At 48.8% G+C, this 20,380-nt stretch overlaps 1 protein-coding gene across 1 annotated transcript in view; it reads right to left on the bottom strand.

Annotated features, from left to right (window-relative positions):
- Positions 1–20,380, bottom strand: part of arfgef3 (ARFGEF family member 3) — a 178,175-nt gene that overhangs the window by 51,840 nt on the left and 105,955 nt on the right. Inside the window, 3 exon segments of the mRNA XM_038816316.1 lie at positions 240–347; positions 2,898–3,063; positions 11,336–11,502. Coding sequence (XP_038672244.1) covers positions 240–347; positions 2,898–3,063; positions 11,336–11,502 — 441 coding nt within the window.

The following is a 20,380-nucleotide window of genomic DNA, read 5'->3' as shown; positions in this document are numbered from 1 at the left end:
GCATCGAAATGGCTTCTAACATTTTACTGTATTGTGATTTGGAACACCTCCAATAAATCTCTCGCTATCCTTCTCTGCTCTATAGAAAATGCGGACAGCTTCTCCAGTCTCTCCAGCTATGAACCCAGCCCCAACTGGTAAGTCGAACCTGGTTTGAATGGCAAAGCAATAACCCGGCGACCCTCGAGGAGCTAGAAAGCTGACGGGTTCTTGGGTGCAATGTGAAGGCTACACATTACCTGCAGTCACAGAATCGGGCGTGTTCTTTTCCTGGGCGAGAGGAGATTTTTCCGACGCTGTACTGACCATCTGCCCTCCTACGGCACTACTTCCCAGTCCGTCCATATCTGCAAACAAAACACAATCACACATCCAGCATTTCTATGGTATGTTTACTGCAGGCTGACACCACTGTCATCAGGTCTATATATTCAGCAAACAGGGCCTATTTAAACAATGCCCTAAAGCAAACAGTCTACAGAGTCTATTTAAAATGAATAGTGAAGTCCAGCAAAGAGAACTCATGACTGAAACTATAGTAATGCTTCCCGATAAAAGCAGGGTATTCTCAGGAAAGATGTATCATTATTTTTTTTTTAAGTTTCCAATTAAGGGGCAATTTTAGCGTGGCCAATCCACCTACCCTGCACATCTTTGGGCTGTGGGGGTGAGACCCACGCAGACCCGGGGAGAATGTGCAAACTCCACACAGACAGTGACCCAGAACTGGGATCGAACCCGGGTCCTCGGCGCCGTGAGGGAGCAGTGCTAACCACTGCGCCACCGTGCCGCCCTTTTAGGCGGTTCTTCAAGGGAGAGAAGAAGGGATTAGGGAGGGAGTCCCAGGTTGTGAAATCTAGTTTGCTGAAGGCATGAGCATCAAAGGCGTAGAGAATGGAATATGAAGGGGTGAGGTGGATATGAACAAGAGGCCAGAGTCTGAGAAGCCAACCCCATTATATTACGTTAGAGCTTCATGTCTGTTGTTATTATGATAATGTGTCTTCAGTCTTGGGCTGCTCGTCATGAAGGATTGGCGAAATCTTGGAGACTACACGGAGCGCATACAATATTCTCATGTACATCTGTAAAAGACTGGTGAATTTGCACACTTCCTCTCCACAAATTTCACTTCCTATAGTCACAATGTTTGGTCCCACATTTCATAGCAATACTTCACATTGGAAGTACATGTGGTGACCAAAACTACAATGGTAACTCCCTATGTAAACATAAACTGGTGTAATTGCAGGGCATGGCCATTAGATGGTGCTATAGTGGCATCCTGTGCCACTCTGTCCTCTGAAACAGCAGAGCAATGCCACCGGAGATCTACTAATTTGTTTCTAATAATGCATAGAACATAGAACATAGAACAGTACAGCACAGAACAGGCCCTTCGGCCCTCAATGTTGTGCCGAGCAATGATCACCCTACTCAAACCCACGTATCCACCCTATACCCGTAATCCAACAACCCCCCCAAACCTTACTTTTTAGGACACTACGGGCAATTTAGCATGGCCAATCCACCTATCCCGCACATCTTTGGACTGTGGGAGGAAACCGGAGCACCCGGAGGAAACCCACGCACACACGGGGAGGACGTGCAGACTCCACACAGACAGTGACCCAGCCGGGAACCGAACCTGGGACCCTGGAGCTGAGAAGCATTTATGCTAACCACCATGCGGATTCAAATTTCTTTCCAGAACTTCCCACATAAAACAACAGTAGTTTCAATTTATATAGCGCCTTTAATGTAGCAAAACACCCCAAAGTGCGGATTGCCAAAACAAAACCCGACTGAGCAATATAAGGAGATGTTAGGGCAGGTGACCACAAGCTTGATCAAAGAAATGGGCTTCAAAGGGCGTCTTGCAGGAGTGGATAGAGAGGTGGCGAGGCAGAGGTTTAAGGAAGTATTTCGCAGCATAACACACACAAAACACAAGGAATCGGAGCAGGAGTAGACCACACAGCTCAATGGGTCCACTCCGCCATTCAATACCGTCTTGGTTGATCTTGGGTTCCGTTTTCTCGCCCACTCCCCATAACCCTTAAATTCCTGAGACACCAAAATTCTGTTCATCCCACAACCTGAAATGTATTCAACGATGGAGAATCCGCACCCCTCTGGGGTGGAGAATTCCAAAGATTCACAACTCTTTGAGTGAAGAAATTTCTCCTCATCTCAGTCCTAAATGATCGCCCCCCCGCCCCCCCTGTGGTGGTATGAATGTGAGCACTGCCATTGGTGCAGAGCATGGGTTTCCCATTGGCTCTGGCTGGTCATGTGCCTCTTGTCCGATTGGCTGGGACTAGTCATGTGACTGCTCACCAATTGGTCGAGAGGCAAGTAGACCCCGCCTCCGAGGCGGGGTATAAGTACCTAGAGTTCCCGGCAGTCGGCCTTACTCTGTAGTCAACCACCGGTCTAACAACTAGCTGATTAAAGCCACAGTTCAGATCCTAATCGTGTCTTGAATCCAATTGATGGTACATCACCCCCTTAACCCGAGAATGTGACCCCGTGTTGTGGATTCCCCGGCCAGCGGAAAGAACGTCTCAGCATCTACACCCTATCAAACCCCCTCAGAAACCTCTGGGCTTCATTGCGATCACCTCTCAATCTTCCAAACTCCAGAGAATTAAAAGCCCCATTTACTCAGCCCCTCCTCAGAGGATTAACCCCCTCACCCCAGGGACCAATTTTAGGCGGCTGAAGGCACATCCACCAAAGAGGGAGCGGTGGAAATCGAGGATGTGCATGAGGCCAGAGCTTTTCCTCAATATCCTCATCTTCAGGAGGAGTGTAAATTTGGAAGTGAAGTTTCCTTCCCTGTGCGTGCTGTTCTCCCTCTCCATAAAACCAAGATCGACTGACGGGCAGCTCACCGGTTAGCATGACGATGAAGGGCAGATGGTGTTCCTCTGTTGTTCCCCAGTAGCCGGCTTCTCCCAGCAGGTTCCTGTCAAGCACCTGATGGTAAAGCTCTTCAATCCACACTTGTGACAGCACCATCAGAACTCGACTGCTTTGAACCTGCCTCACAAACTCCTTCTGTGGAAACACAACCAAACACCTCAGAATTATCACCTTTATAAAGAAGCCAGAATGATGTTCTGCCAACTACACAGATTAGCAGTGTGGTATATGAATTTCAGTGTCAACGTAATGCCAGGTCACACATCCCGACAATGATGGATTCTATTAGAGGGGTGAAGTGTTTAAGTTGCAGAGTGTGGTGAACTCAGCCCAACGCATCACACAAGCTTGCCACCCCCACATTGATTCTGTCTACACCTCCCGCTGCCTCAGGAAGGCAGACAGCATTATCAGAGACCCCTCCCACCCAGGCATTGCCCTCTTCCAGACCTTTCCATCAGACAGAAGGTACAGAAGTCTGAAAACCTGCACATCCAGACACAGGAACAGCTTCTTCCCCACAGCTACTAGACTCCTGAACGACTCTCCCTCGTACTGATCTGTTCCCTGTAAGAACACTATTCACGACGCCCTATGCTGTTCTTCATAGAATCATAGAATTTACAGTGCAAAAGGAGGCCATTCGGCCCATCGAGTCTGCACCGGCCCTTGGAAAGAGTATCCCATGCCAACCCACACCTCCACCCTATCCCCATAACCCAGTAACCCCACCCAACACTAAGAGCAATTTTGGACACCAAGCACAATTTAGCATGGCCAATCCACCTAACCTGCACATCTTTGAACTGTGGGAGGAAACCGGAGCACCCGGAAGAAACCCATGCACACACGGGGAGGACGTGCAGACTCCGCACAGACAGTGACCCAAGCAGGGAATCGAACCTGGGACCCTGGATCTGTGAAGCAATTGTGCTAACCACTATGCTACCATGCTGCCCTTATATTTGTATCTTGCTCATGTATTTGCTTTGTTTGGCCCCTTGTTCCGCACTGTAACCAATCACTGTTTGTCGATGTACCATTTGTCAATGTTCTCTGTTGATTATTCTTTTTATCTACTATGTAACGTACTATGTACATTCCCTCTGCTGCAGAAAAATTCTTTTCACTTTACTTCGGTGCAGCTGACAATAAATCAAATCAAAGATAAAATCAGTTTTCTTTTCTTAATGAATGTTTTAATTAAATATTTAAAATCTCCAAAAGTGTTACTAGAATTTGTGGCTTTTGACTTCAGTGCATGTATCTTCCCGTATCAAAATATAAAAAGAAAAGAGTTGTGGCAGCTTGCCAAATTTCCCTTTTGGGATTTGGTTTGCATTGCACTGACCGCCTATTAGACCATAACAGTATCAAACAACACTGTTCGCAATAGGCAGAATACGGACTGTCAACCAATTTCAGATTATCAGTGCTTGCTTGAAACTACATATATACATATGCAGGGCCTGTCCTCTGCAGGCAAAAAGGATTTGTCCAGGCATTGCACCTTTTGTAATTAAACAAAAATACAGGGATTAATGGTTCGCTGGTGCATTCTCCATGGAAACTCCAATCAGAGTTAATTTGCCAGCCAATCAAAACGCTTTTCGCATGCAGTACCGAATTTGAAGTTTGGTATTCTCGCCTATGTCCTGATGGGTGCAAAATGAAAAGCTTCAACAACACATCTCTATTTTCAGCAATACTCACGTTCTGCGCCAAGCAGCATTTATAAACATTTAGAAATTAGAGTTCATTCTCCATGCAACCCTGCAGCACGCCCTGAACAGGTTCACACCGACCGTTGATAACATTCCGACACTATTATGAAGTTTTCAATCAGAGTTATCAGTACCGGTAACAGAACACTGCCCAATTCAGACATGAGCACACAAGCAAAGCATGGCTATGAAGAGGAACGCTCTATCTCTGACTCGCACTTACTGACATGAGTACGTCCGATGCCAACAGAGGCTCTTTTTTGGAGCAAGAGTCCCTTGCTATACCAGTAGAATCCAGTCCTACACTAGGATAATCCAGTGCTGCAAAAGTAGAATCCAGCCCTGCACCAGGATAATCCAGCCCTACACCAGGATAATCCAGTCCTACACCAGGATAATCCAGTCCTACACCAGGATAATCCAGTCCTACACCAGGATAATCCAGCCCTACACCAGGATAATCCAGCCCTACACCAGGATAATCCAGTCCTACACCAGGATAATCCAGCCCTACACCAGGATAATCCAGCCCTACACAAAGATAATCCAGTCCTACACCAGGATAATCCAGTTCTCCACCAGTAGAATCCAGCCCTGCACCAGGATAATCCAGTCCTACACCAGGATAATCCAGTTCTACACCAGGATAATCCAGTTCTCCACCAGTAGAATCCAGCCCTGCACCAGGATAATCCAGTCCTACACCAGGATAATCCAGTTCTACACCAGTAGAATCCAGCCCTGCACCAGGATAATCCAGTTCTACACCAGTAGAATCCAGTCCTATACCAGTAGAATCCAGTACAACACCAGTAGAATCCAGTCCTACACCAGTAGAATCCAGTACTACACCAGTAGAATCCAGTCCTACGCCAGCAGAATCCAGTCCTACGCCAGTAGAATCCAGTCCTACGCCAGTAGAATCCAGCCCTACACCAGTAGAATCCAGCCCTACATCAGTAGAATCCAGTCCTACACCAGTAGAATCCATTCCTACACCAGTAGAATACAGCCCTACATCAGGATAATCCAGTCCTACACCAGTAGAATCCAGCCCTACATCAGTAGAATCCAGCCCTACACCAGTAGAATCCAGTCCTACACCAGTAGAATCCATTCCTACACCAGTAGAATACAGCCCTACATCAGGATAATCCAGTCCTACACCAGGATAATCCAGTCCTACACCAGGATAATCCAGTCCTACACCAGGATAATCCAGTCCTACACCAGGATAATCCAGTCCTACACCAGTAGAACCCAGTCCTACACCAGTAGAATCGAGTCCTACACCAGGATAATCCAGTCCTACACCAGGATAATCCAGTCCTACACCAGGATAATCCAGTCCTACACCAGTAGAATCCAGTCCTACACCAGGATAATCCAGTCCTACACCAGGATAATCCAGTCCTACACCAGGATAATCCAGTCCTACACCAGTAGAATCCAGTCCTACACCAGTAGAATCCATTCCTACACCAGTAGAATACAGCCCTACATCAGGATAATCCAGTCCTACACCAGTAGAATCCAGTCCTACACCAGTAGAACCCAGTCCTACACCAGGATAATCCAGTCCTACACCAGTAGAATCCAGTCCTACACCAGTAGAACCCAGTCCTACACCAGGATAATCCAGTCCTACACCAGGATAATCCAGTCCTACACCAGTAGAACCCAGTCCTACACCAGGATAATCCAGTCCTACACCAGTAGAATCCAGCCCTACACCAGTAGAATCCAGTCCTACACCAGGATAATCCAGTCCTACACCAGGATAATCCAGTCCTACACCAGTAGAACCCAGTCCTACACCAGTAGAACCCAGTCCTACACCAGGATAATCCAGTCCTACACCAGGATAATCCAGTCCTACACCAGTAGAACCCAGTCCTACACCAGGATAATCCAGTCCTACACCAGTAGAATCCAGCCCTACACCAGTAGAATCCAGTCCTACACCAGGATAATCCAGTCCTACACCAGTAGAATCCAGTCCTACACCAGGATAATCCAGCCCTACACCAGTAGAATCCAGTCCTACACCAGGATAATCCAGTCCTACACCAGTAGAATCCAGTCCTACACCAGTAGAACCCAGTCCTACACCAGTAGAACCCAGTCCTACACCAGGATAATCCAGTCCTACACCAGGATAATCCAGTCCTACACCAGTAGAACCCAGTCCTACACCAGGATAATCCAGTCCTACACCAGTAGAATCCAGCCCTACACCAGTAGAATCCAGTCCTACACCAGGATAATCCAGTCCTACACCAGTAGAATCCAGCCCTACACCAGTAGAATCCAGTCCTACACCAGGATAATCCAGTCCTACACCAGTAGAATCCAGTCCTACACCAGGATAATCCAGTCCTACACCAGTAGAACCCAGTCCTACACCAGGATAATCCAGTCCTACACCAGGATAATCCAGCCCTACACCAGTAGAATCCAGTCCTACACCAGTAGAATCCAGTATTACACCAGTAGAATCCATTCCTACACCAGTAGAATCCAGTCCTACACCAGTAGAATCCATTCCTACACCAGTAGAATCCATTCCTACACCAGTAGAATCCAGTCCTACACCAGTAGAATCCAGTCCTACACCAGTAGAATCCATTCCTACACCAGTAGAATCCAGTCCTACACCAGTAGAATCCAGCCCTACACCAGGATAATCCAGTCCTACACCAGTAGAATCCAGCCCTACACCAGGATAATCCAGTCCTACACCAGTAGAATCCAGTCCTGCACCAGTAGAATCCAGTCCTACACCAGTAGAATCCATTCCTACACCAGTAGAATCCATTCCTACACCAGTAGAATCCAGTCCTACACCAGTAGAATCCAGCCCTACACCAGGATAATCCAGTACAACACCAGTAGAATCCAGTACTACACCAGTAGAATCCAGTCCTGCACCAGTAGAATCCAGTCCTGCACCAGTAGAATCCAGTCCTGCACCAGTAGAATCCAGTCCTGCACCAGTAGAATCCAGTCCTGCACCAGTAGAATCCAGTCCTACACCAGTAGAATCCAGTCCTACACCAGTAGAATCCAGTCCTACACCAGTGGAATCCAGCTCTACACCAGGATAAGCCAGTCCTACACCAATAGAATCCAGTCCTACACCAGGAGTTTCCAGTCCTACACCAGTAGAAGCCAGTCCTACACCAGTAGAATCCAGTCCTACACCAATAGAATCCAGTCCTACACCAGGAGTTTCCAGTCCTACACCAGTAGAATCCAGTCCTACACCAGGATAATCCAGTCCTACACCAGGAGTTTCCAGTCCTACACCAGTAGAATCCAGTTCTAACCTAGTAGAATCCAGTCCTACCCCAGTAGAATCTAGTCCTACACCAGTAGAATCCAGTCCTATACCAGTAGAATCCAGTCCTGCACCAGTAGAATCCAGTCCTGCACCAGTAGAATCCAGTCCTACACCAGTAGAATCCAGTCCTACACCAGTAGAATCCAGTCCTACACCAGTGGAATCCAGCTCTACACCAGGATAAGCCAGTCCTACACCAATAGAATCCAGTCCTACACCAGGAGTTTCCAGTCCTACACCAGTAGAAGCCAGTCCTACACCAGTAGAATCCAGCCCTACACCAGGATAATCCAGTCCTACACCAGGAGTTTCCAGTCCTACACCAGTAGAATCCAGTCCTACCCCAGTAGAATCTAGTCCTACACCAGTAGAATCCAGTCCTATACCAGTAGAATCCAGTCCTGCACCAGTAGAATCCAGTCCTGCACCAGTAGAATCTAGTCCTACACCAGTAGAATCCAGTCCTACACCAGTAGAATCCATTCCTACACCAGTAGAATCCAGTCCTACACCAGTAGAATCTAGTCCTACACCAGTAGAATCCAGTCCTGCACCAGTAGAATCCAGTCCTGCACCAGTAGAATCCTGTCCTACACCAGTAGAATCCAGTCCTACACCAGTAGAATCCAGTCCTGCACCAGTAGAATCCAGTCCTACACCAGTAGAATCCAGTCCTGCACCAGTAGAATCCAGTCCTACACCAGTAGAATCCAGTCCTACACCAGTAGAATCCAGTCCTACACCAGTGGAATCCAGCTCTACACCAGGATAAGCCAGTCCTACACCAATAGAATCCAGTCCTACACCAGGAGTTTCCAGTCCTACACCAGTAGAAGCCAGTCCTACACCAGTAGAATCCAGCCCTACACCAGGAGTTTCCAGTCCTACACCAGTAGAATCCAGTTCTAACCCAGTAGAATCCAGTTCTAACCCAGTAGAATCCAGTCCTACCCCAGTAGAATCTAGTCCTACACCAGTAGAATCTAGTCCTAACCCAGTAGAATCCTGCCCTAGACCAGTAGAATCCAGCAATACACCAGTAAAATCTAGTCCTATATCAATAGAATCCCATCCAACACAAGCAGAATCCAGTCCAATGCTTACACAGCCCCTTCCTATACCAACACCGATATGCACTAATCCACAAAACCTCAACTTTTATTCGGTGTTCCTCCCAGTACCATCATTAACACTGATATCCGTCCCTTATCCATAGAGGCCATCCTGTACTCTCACTGACTGCTATTACCTAGCATCTCTCCCTATATTCACTGACCCTCCCTGTAGGTGGTACCCACACAGTGTAATCCTCCCTTTCAATGCCTGACCTTTAACAAAACAGGTTTTAAAAGGGAGTGGGGCTGTAGTTGGTGCTCATCACTTATACCCCTAATAATATTTCTCAAACTGAAACTTTAATCAGAAAGACCCTTGTCATCCAACCCTTGCTGGCTGACAAGATAGAAGGTACTGTGAACAATATGCCAATTCAAAAACCATTAACAGTGCATGGTGCATTTTGGGTAACATTTTACAAAGGCATCTCATCATTTCTTTTAGTTCTTTTATGTTGATCATGAGGTGGAGGCAAGTCAAGCACTTATTTAGCCATTTGCTATAGGCTCGCTAAATCACGTCCGAGGGCAGTTAATAGTCAAGGTTGTTGGTGTGGGACTGTAGTCACATCTTTCCCAGGCTCAGTAAGGAAAACAGGATTCCATTCCCATGCGGCAGGCCATCTGACAGCTTTCACTGGTGTTGGCAAACTTTCCAGAACTACATTCAGAACTTGCAAACTGCCGAGGTGAGATTTGAACTCAAATTCTCCGGATCATTATTGGGAGTGTTAAATAGACGCGAGTGTGGCTGCTGGGTGAGCCTGTGCTCGGGGGCTCTGCGGTAAATCTCAGACTTGTCACAGGATCAATTGCTCCGTTCTTGGTGAAGAATTTCAGCAGCGGATTGACAGCGTTGCTTTGTTGACGGCTCAGAAAGCTGGCCAAACAATAATGTCAGTGATGTGTTGGGTAAGCTGGGTCTGCGAGGACTGCGTTTACTGTAGCAGTGAGAGAGACAGGCTTCCAACACTTGAAGAAATGCAACTCGATTTTATTGAACATTTAACTATCATACATACTTTAACTGTGGGTTGACACTATGCTGACTTGACTGGAGACCTGAGGCTAACCTGACCAGACTATCTTACTACCACATGGTGTATGTTCCAGTTGTTGCTCACGGGCTCTGACTGTCTCAGAGGCTGCATCCCAAAAGAGCGGGAAACTAGTGCCCTCTGGCTTTATAGTGGCAGTGTCCTGTCTGGTGATTGGCTGCTGTGTTCTGTGTGTTCATTGGTCATCCTGTGTGTCAATCACTGCCTGTCTGTGCACCATCACATACCTGGATGTATATTATGACAGTCAGTTCATAACTGAAGTCAGCAATCGGGGGCGGGGTTCTCCTGTCCCCTAGCCGCGTGAATCCCGGCGGAATTCTCTACTCCCGCTGATTGTCAATGGGATTTTCCATTGTAGACACCCCATGCTGCCGGGAATCCTACGGGAGGATGTGCTCCGCCGGCGGGACAAGAGAATCCCAACGGCCGGTGAATTCCGGCCCAGACCTACATTTCCCTTTCCCGGAAGGTAACAAATAAAATCCCCCCCCCCCACATTGTGTCCTGGCCGGGTGCCTTAATTTCAAACTGACCTCAAGGTAAAGAGGTGAGACTTTAATGGGTTTGATTGGTGGACATGAGGCTGGTGGGTGTGAACAGTCACTCCCCCACCAGACGTGCCAGTTTCTGAGCTCTGTCCTGACCCCCCCCCCAAAGCAATTTTCCCGGAGGCAGGATGGGTCGGGGAGTGGGTGGGATGCAGCAAGGTTGCCCATCCGCACATGGTGGGTAGCTAATTTGGAACCTTCTGGAGACTTAGTGAGGCCTACTGCAGAGGCCCAACTGGAAGTTTACCAAAGTGTCGGGGACTGGCTGCCTGGAAGCGGCCTTCCGGTGACAGACCAGGGGGACCAGCATGCCAGGCAGGCTTTGAGGCCCTCCCTTAGCAGCTGCAGGTCACCCTGTGGAAGATTTCCCCACACACAATGACGGTGTGCTAAAGAGCGGAATTGGACAGTGACACCCCTCTCCCTTGACCACTAATTGGCCAAGCTGGGGAGAACTGTGTCCCCCACAGTGCGGGGTTGTGACCCCCCCCCCCCCCCCCCCCCCCCCATTAGACCCTGACATTGGGGTCGTGAAGCCTACTGGGTGAATCCAATCCAAAGTGCCACCTACTCCGGAGTCTGGGAGTTGGCAAATTTCATTTGGCGGAGAGCTTACCAGCGAGGCAGGGACCGGCGCCGGCTTTTTCCGGTAGTAATCGCAGGCGATCAGCTTGAGGTTCAGCGACAGAGCATGGAAGGCCACCAGGTACAACCCGTCTGCGTTCAGCAGTGTCTGACAGCAGGAGCTCCCACTGCCATCCATACCCGGGAAACCTGAGAGTTCTGAAAGAGACAGACACACACCAGGCCAGGAATTACAGAGCAACATCAGAACAATCACAATCAACAATTGGACGTTACCATTTTATTCTTTACTTTTCCCTCTTTGAATTCGCTGGGATGGGGGTAGTGGGGGTGGGGGGGTGTCATTACTGGAGATGTTTTTCTAATTCTTCCATGGAATGTGAGAGTCACTGACAAGGCCAATATTTCTTGCCCGTCCCTAATTTCCCTTAAACTGAGTGCCTGACTCAGCCATTTAAGAGTCGACCACATTGCAGCTGGTTTGGAGTCACGTGTAGGCCAGGACGGGTAAGGATGGCCGATTTCCTTCCCTAAAGGACATCAGTGGTGGGGATTTACGACAATCAGATTGGGTTTTACGTCCATTGATAATGGTTGTCATGGTCACCATTACTGAAACTGGCTTTCAATTCCAGATTACATTTATCTGAATTTAAATTGCGCCCATGGGCGAGGGCGGGGGGGCGCGCGGTTTGAACCCATGTCCCCCTAGGCGTTAGCCTGGGCCTCTCGATTAGTAGCCCTGTGACAATATTCCCACACCACCATCTCCCCTTGGATCAGGAGATGTTATAATGTTCCACACACAGCATAGCCCACTCCCAGTTTAGGTATTCTGACAATTGGAGGGATCTTTATGAAATGAATGAAAATCGCTTATTGTCACGAGTAGGCTTCAATGAAGTTACTGTGAAAAGCCCCTAGTCGCCACATTCCGGCGCCTGTCCGGGGAGGCTGGTACGGGAATCGAACCGTGCTGCTGGCCTGCCTTGGTCTGCTTTAAAAGCCAGTGATTTAGCCTGGTGAGCTAAACCAGCCCCTGCTTTAACCTTGAACAGCAAAGTCCCCGAACCATTTTCGCAGAGGTGCGTTCTGAGGTATACCTGTTCTGATAGTCCCATGAGAATGCCAGAACCTGCATTTCTGTGGCACCTCTCTCCGCCTTAGGAAGTCTCAACGTGCTTTACAGCCAATGAAGTGAAGTCTATGTTTCATGTTATAATTTTGAACTTGAATATATACATATATTTGTGTATTAATAAAGGTAAAAGTGTTTCAGTTTTATTTAGGCTGTTTGTGAGCTGTCTGGGAGTCTGGATAGACCCATGGCTAAAAGGTCAGGTCTTTTGAGCTTTGTGTCTGTATACATTCTTACAAGGTGTTACAACTCCTAAAGTTAAGGAGATAGTTAGGGGGGGGGGGGGGGATCACACAATAGAAGAGCTTTACTGGTGCCGAGCAACAGTAGTCAAGTGACAGAGATACAGACGAAAAACGAAATCGAACCGTGCTGCTGGCCTGCTTTAAAAGCCAGCGATTAAGCCCAGTGAGCTAAACCAGCCCCATGTCAGAGATCGAGGACAGGAACTTTAAGCACTCTGACAAGTCAAAGTACAAGGCAGCTGGGACAGTGGTGAATTGATTAGTCCAGTGTTTTTCAAACTTTTTTTCCGGCGACCCAATTTCACCAACCGGCCAACCTTCGCGACCTACACCGGCCGACCTTCGCAAACCACACCGGCTGACCTGCACGACCCACGCTGGCTGACCTGCGCGACCCACGCCGGCTGACCTGCGCGACCCACGCCGGCCGACCTGCGCGACCCACCATTTTCTCTTACCTTGTTTGTTGCTGACAAATATGGAGAAAATGGTTTTGGGTCCCTTTGGCCCCCCGAACGTGAAAAAAAAAGACTGCGACCATATAAAAAAAAATGCGGCCGCACCGCGCATGCGTGCCCGATCTTCGGTGCGATGATTGGGCACGCATGCGCAGTCCACCAAAATTATTTTTATCTGTTCCTGGCCATTTTGAAGGCTGCTCGCAGCCGGCATTATTAGAAGCCGGCTGCTGCGGCTGTTGCGCGCGGATTTGCGCGATCGGGAGCGCAGCGACAGACGGCTCCACGACCCTCCCGACCCCTGCCCGCGACCCACCTGCGTGTCGCGCCCCCGAGATTGACAATGCCTGGATTAGTCAGTTATAGAATTCAGTAAAGTGATCGGTTTAGCAGAGGTGCTGCTGGAACTCATTTGTTTGATCTGCTGTTGAAGAGAGGTTAGAGTGCCATTTTTGGGCGTCATGTAAGAGATACGAGTTGGGTGCCAGCACTGAATGAATGACCAAGAATTCACTGGAAGAAAACATTTGCAACGGTGCGAGGCTCGTTCCCCCCCCCCCACCGTTACCCCCCTCCTCTTCCCCTTTCCCCCTCTTCTCCCCCCTCTTTCCCCCTCTCTTCTCCCGTTTGCCCCCTCCCCTTCCCCTTTCCCCCCTCCCCTTCCCCTTCCCCCCCTTCCTTTCCCCCCTCCCTCCTTTCCCCTTCCCCCATCCCCCCTTCCTCCCCCCTTCCCCTCCCCCCCCCCCCCCTTCCACATCACGCACGAGGAACAACACTTTTATTTCGAGCCGCCCGAGGACGCGCTGGACTTTGCAAAAAGGAAAGGACTGGTGGTGGACTGAGAACTTTTGAACTTTGCTGCAACGTTCTTGTTTTTTTTTGTTTTTCTGTTCGTTTAAAAAAAAAGTTCCTAATTTTTTGTTTTGTGGAAGCTGTTTGTAATGCCTTCTGTATTGATTTGGGACCAGTGCCAGAGCTGAGTGAGTTAAGGTTTTCATTTGCACTGTTGGGGAATGGAGGTGTGCTTGTTTAGATCTTGGTGTTTTTCTGTCGGGCAATTGTGTGGGGATTGTTTGATGTTGGAGTATGTTTGTATAAGCGGGGGAGAGGGTGGGGAGGGAACAATAGGTGGGAGACTATCCGGTGCCAGGTATGGGGGCCACCAAGCTAGCTGGGCGGGCTAGCTCACGGAAGCGCAGTGGGGGGTGTGCATATGTTCGGTTTATTAAAGGGGTTGGATTACAGAGTGTTGTTACGGGGGGGGGGGGTAAATGTTCTGCTGACGAGGGAGGGACTTGGGCTAAGGGACAGAGAGGAGGTTGGAGGCGGAGGCTGCCTGGGGGCGGACTGGTGGAGGCGCAGAGCATGGGCTGGAAGCGGGCCCAAATAAGGGGATTACTGATTGGTGAAGGGGGGGGGGGGCAATGAGCCCCCCAATTAGGCTGATCACCTGGAATGCTCAAGGGTTAAATGGGCCGGTCATGAGGGCACGTGTGTTTGCGCATCTTAGGGGGCAGAAGGCGGACGTGGTAATGTTGCAGGAGACGCACCTCAGAGTAACTGACCAGATTAGATTGAGGTAAGGCTGGGTCAGTCAGGTCTTTCACTCGGGACTAGACTAGAGGGGTCGCGATCCTGATCAATAAGCGGGTGGTGTTTGAGGCGGGTAGAATAGTCTCGGATGTGGGAGGTTGGTACATTATGGTCAGTGAGAAACTGGAGAAGGTGCAGGAGATATTAGTAAATGTGTATGCGCCAAATTGGGATGATGTGGCATTTATAAAGAGGATGCTGGGGAAGATACCGGACCTGGACTCGCACAGGTTGGTCATGGGAGGGGACCTCAACACAGTTATTGACCCTGGCTTGGACCGGTCAAGCTCGAAAACGGGCAGGGTGCCAGCAATGGCAAAGGAACTAAAAGGGTTCATGGAGCAGATGGGGGGGGGGGGGTTTGGATCCATGGAGATTTCGGCAGCCGAGGATGAAGGAGTTCTCCTTTTACTGGGGCTGGTTTAGCTCACTGAGCTAAATTGCTGGCTTTGAAAGCAGACCAAGGCAGGCCAGCAGCACGGTTCGATTCCCGTACTAGCCTCCCCGGACAGGCGCCGGAATGTGGCGACTAGGGGCTTTTCACAGTAACTTCATTGAAGCCTACTCGTGACAATAAGCGATTTTCATTTTCATACTCACACGTGCATAAAGTGTACTCCCGGATTGATATCTGTATTTTGAACAGGGCCTTACTGGCAGGGGTGGTGGACACGGGGTACTCGGCGATCACAATCTCAGACCATGCTCCGCACTGGGTTGACCTGCAGGTTAGTAAGGACAGTAACCAGCGCCCGCACTGGAGGTTAGATGTGGGACTTTTGGCTGACGGAGGGGTGAGTGAGCGGCTGAGGAAATGTATTCAGAACTACCTGCAGGTCAACGACACGGGGGAAATTTCAGCAGCGATGGTCTGGGAAGCACTGAAGCCGGTGGTCAGAGGGGAGCTGATCTCGATATGGGCCCATTAGGTGGACAGGGCAGAGATGGACCGACTAGTGAAGGTGATACTTCAGATCGATAGGAGGTATGCGGAGATCCCAGAGGCAGGGCTTTTAAGGGAACGGCGGAGGCTACAGGCGGAGTTCGGCTTGTTAACCACAGGGAGGGCGGTGGAGCAGCTGAGAAAGGCGAGGGGGGGGGCGATCTACGAGTATGGAGAGAAGGCCAGCAGAATGCTTGCGCAGCAACTTAGAAAGAGGGAGGCAGCCAGGGAGATAGGGAAAGTAAATGACGGAGATGGGAACCTGTTTGGAGATGCAGCAGGGGTGAATAAGGCGTTTAGGGATTTCTACAGTAGGCTGTACAGGTCAGAACCCCCTATGGGGCCGGAGGGGATGAGTCTCGCTCTATGCAGACAACCTGCTTCTGTATGTATCAGACCCAATAGAGGGGATGGAAGAAATCATGAGGATTCTAGGGGAATTTGGCCGGTTTTCGGGTATAAGCTAGATATGGGGAAAAGCGAGATGTTTGCGGTCCTGGCGAGGGGACAGGAGCGGCGATTAGGGGAGCTGCCGTTTAGATTAGTACAAAGAACAAAGAACAAAGAAAATTACAGCACAGGAACAGGCCCTTCGGCCCTCCCAGCCTGCGCCGATCCAGATCCTTTATCTAAACCTGTCGCCTATTTTCCAAGGTCTACTTCCCTCTGTTCCCACCCGTTCATATACCTGTCTAGATGCCTCTTAAATGATGTTATCGTGCCCGCCTCTACCACCTCCGCTGGTAAAGCGTTCCAGGCACCCACCACCCTCTGCATAAAAAACTTTCCACGCACATCTCCCTTAAATCTTCCCCCTCTCACCTTGAAATCGTGACCCCTTGTAACTGACACCCCTACTCTTGGGAAAAGCTTGTTGCTATCCACCCTGTCCATACCTCTCATAATTTTGTAGACCTCAATCAGGTCCCCCCTCAACCTCCGTCTTTCCAACGAAAACAATCCTAATCTACTCAACCTTTTAGGAGGAACTTCTTCACCCAAAGGGTTGTGAATCTATGGAATTCCTTGCCCAGTGAAGCAGTTGAGGCTCCTTCATTACATGTTTTTAAGGTAAAGATAGATAGTTTTTTGAAGAATAAAGGGATTAAGGGTTATGGTGTACGGGCCGGAAAGTGGAGCTGAGTCCACAAAAGATCAGCCATGATCTCATTGAATGGCGGAGCAGGCTCGAGGGGCCAGATGGCCTACTCCTGCTCCTAGTTCTTATGTTCTTATGTTCTTTCTTCATAGCTAGCACCCTCCATACCAGGCAACATGCTGGTGAACCTCCTCTGCACCCTCTCCAAAGCATCCACATCCTTCTGGTAATGTGGCGACCAGAACTGCACGCAGTATTCCAAATGTGGCCGAACCAAAGTCCTATACAACTGTAACATGACCTGCCAACTCTTCTACTCAATACCCCGTCCGATGAAGGCAAGCATGCTGTATGACTTCTTGACCACTCTATCAACCTGCGTTGCCACCTTCAGGGTACAATGGACCTGAACTCCCAGATCTCTATGTACATCAATTTTCCCCAAGACCCTTCCATTGACCATATAGTCCGCTCTTGAATTTGATCTTCCAAAATGCATCACCTCGCATTTGCCTGGATTGAACTCCATCTGCCATTTCTCTGCCCAACTCTCCAATCTCCCTATATTTTGTTGTATTCTCTGACAGTCCTCCTTACTATCTGCAACTCCACCAATCTTAGTATCATCTGCAAACTTGCTAATCAGACCACCTATACCTTCCTCCAGGTCATTTATGTAGATCACAAACAGCAGTGGTCCGAGCACGGATCCCTGTGGAACACCACTAGTCACCCTTCTCCATTTTGAGACACTCCCTTCCACCACTACTCTCTGTCTCCTGTTGCCCAGCCAGTCCTTTATCCATCTAGCGAGTACACCCTGAACCCCATACGACTTCACTTTTTCCATCAACCTGCCATGGGAAACCTTATCAAACGCCTTACTAAAGTCCATGTATATGACATCTACAGCCTTTCCCTCATCCATTAACTTTTTCACTTCCTTAAAGAATTCTATTAGGTTTGTAAGACATGACCTTTCCTGCACAAAACCATGCTGCCTATCACTGATAAGTCTATTTTCTTCCAGATGTGAATAGATCCTATCCCTCAGTATCTTCTCCAACAGTTTGCCTACCACTGACATCAAGCTCACAGGTCTATAATTCCCTGGATTATCCCTGCTACCCTTCTTAAACAAAGGGACAACATTAGCAATTCTTCAGTCCTCCGGGACCTCATCCGTGCTCAAGGATGCTGCAAAGATGTCTGTTAGGGCCCAATCTATTTCAACACTCGCTTCCCTCAGTAACCTGGGATAGATCCCATCCGCTCCTGGGGACTTGTCCACCTTAATGTCTTTTAGAATGCCCAAAACTTCCCCCTTCCGTACGACAACTTGATCTAGGGTATTTAAACATCCATCCCTAGCCTCAACATCCATCTTGTCCCTCTCCTTTGTGAATACCGATGCAAAGTACTCATTAAGAATCTCACCCATTTCCTCCGAGTCCACGCATAAATTCCCTCTTTTGTCTTTGAGTGGGCCAATCCTTTCTCTAGTTACCCTCTTGCTCCTTACATATGAATAAAAGGCCTAGTGGTTAGCACAACCGCCTCACGGCGCTGAGGTCCCAGGTTCGATCCCGGCTCTGGGTCACTGTCCGTGTGGAGTTTGCACGTTCTCCCCGTGTCTGCGTGGGTTTCGCCCCCACAACCCAAAAATGTGCAGAGTAGGTGGATTGGCCACGCTAAATTGCCCCTTAATTGGAAAAAATAATTGGCTAATCTAAATTTATAAAAAAAAACATATGAATAAAAGGCTTTGGGATTTTCCTTAACCCTGTTAGCCAAAGATATTTCATGACCCCTTTTAGCCCTCTTTATTGCGCGTTTGAGATTCGTCCTACTTTCCTGATATTCCTCCAAAGCTTCATCAGTTTTGAGTTGCCTCGATCCTATGTATGTTTCCTTTTTCATCTTAGCTAGTCTCACAATTTCACCCGTCATCCATGGTTCCCTAATCTTGCCATTTCTATCTTTCATTTTCACAGGAACATGTCTGTCCTGCACGCTAATCAACCTTTCCTTAAAAGACTCCCACATTTCAAATGTGGATTTACCCTTAAACAGCTGCTCCCAATCCACATTCCCTAGCTCCTGCCGAATTTTGTTATACTCTGCCTTTCCCCAATTTAGCACTCTTCCTTTCGGACCACTCTTGTCCTTGTCCATGAGTATTCTAAAACTTACGGAATTGTGATCGCTATTCCCAAAGTAATCATCGACTGAAACATCAACCACCTGGCCAGGATCATTCCCCAATACCAGGTCCAGTATGGCCCCTTCCCGAGTTGGACTATTTACATACTGCTCTAAAAAACTCTCCTGGATGCTCCTTACAAACTCTGCTCCATCTACGCCTCCAACACTACACGAATCCCATTCAATGTTGGGGAAGTTAAAATCTCCCATCACAACCACCCTATTGCTCCTACATTTTTCTATAATCTGTCTGCATATTTGTACCTCTACTTCATGCTCGCTTTTGGGAGGCCTGTAGTAAAGTCCCAACAATGTTACTGCACCCTTCCTATTTCTCAGCTCCACCCATATTGCCTCAGTGCTCGAATCCTCCATCGTGCCCTCCTTAATCACAGCTGTGATATCATCTCTGACGAGTAACGCAACTCCTCCACCCCTTTTACCTCCCTCTCTATCCCTCCTGAAGCATCTATACCCTGGGATATTCAGTTGCCAGTCCTGCCCTTCCCTCAACCAAGTCTCAGTAATACCAATATCATCAGATTCCCAGGTACTAATCCAAGCCCTAAGTTCATCTGCCTTACCTGCTACACTTTTCGCATTAAAACAAATGCACCTCAGACCACCTGTCCCTTTGCGTTCATAATCTCTTCCCTGTCTACTCTTCCCCTTAGTCACATTGAGTTTATTGTCTCGTACCTTACTGGCTTTAGTTGCTGCTTCTTTACTGACCCCTAACTTCCTAATCCTGTTCCCATCCCCCTGCCACATTAATGAAAATGAAATGAAATGAAAATCGCTTATTGTCACGAGTAGGCTTCAATGAAGTTACTGTGAAAAGCCCCTAGTCGCCACATTCCGGCGCCTGTCCGGGGAGGCTGGTACGGGAATCGAACCGTGCTGCTGGCCTGCTTGGTCTGCTTTAAAAGCCAACGATTTAGCCTTGTGAGCTAAACCAGCCCCTGGGAAGCCCCTGGGAAAAATTAGGGGGAAGCTTTAGCTACCTAGGCATTCAAGTGGGGCGGGAATGGAACCGGCTGCATAAATTAAATCTGGCCCGACTAGTAGACCAAATGAAAGACGATTTTCGGAGATGGGACGCGCTTCCGTTGTCTCTGGCTGGGAGGGTGCAGACGGTGAAGACGACGGTCCTCCCGACATTCCTGTTCGTGTTTCAATGTCTCCCCATCTTTATTCCGCGGTCCTTTTTTAAACAGGTCAACAAAGTGATCTCTTGCTTTGTTTGGGCGGGCAAGATCCCGCGGGTAAGGAAGGTAATGCTTGAACGGAGTTGGGGAGAGGGCGGGCTGGCGTTGCCAAATTCTAGTAACTGTTACTTGGCGGAGAATATAGCCATGATCAGGAAGTGGGTGGTGGGGGAAGGGTCGCTATGGG

Source organism: Scyliorhinus canicula, chromosome 1 (assembly GCF_902713615.1).
Source record: "Scyliorhinus canicula chromosome 1, sScyCan1.1, whole genome shotgun sequence".
In the NCBI taxonomy this organism is placed as follows: Eukaryota; Metazoa; Chordata; class Chondrichthyes; order Carcharhiniformes; family Scyliorhinidae; genus Scyliorhinus; species Scyliorhinus canicula.
This window is presented reverse-complemented; position numbering and strand designations above follow the sequence as displayed.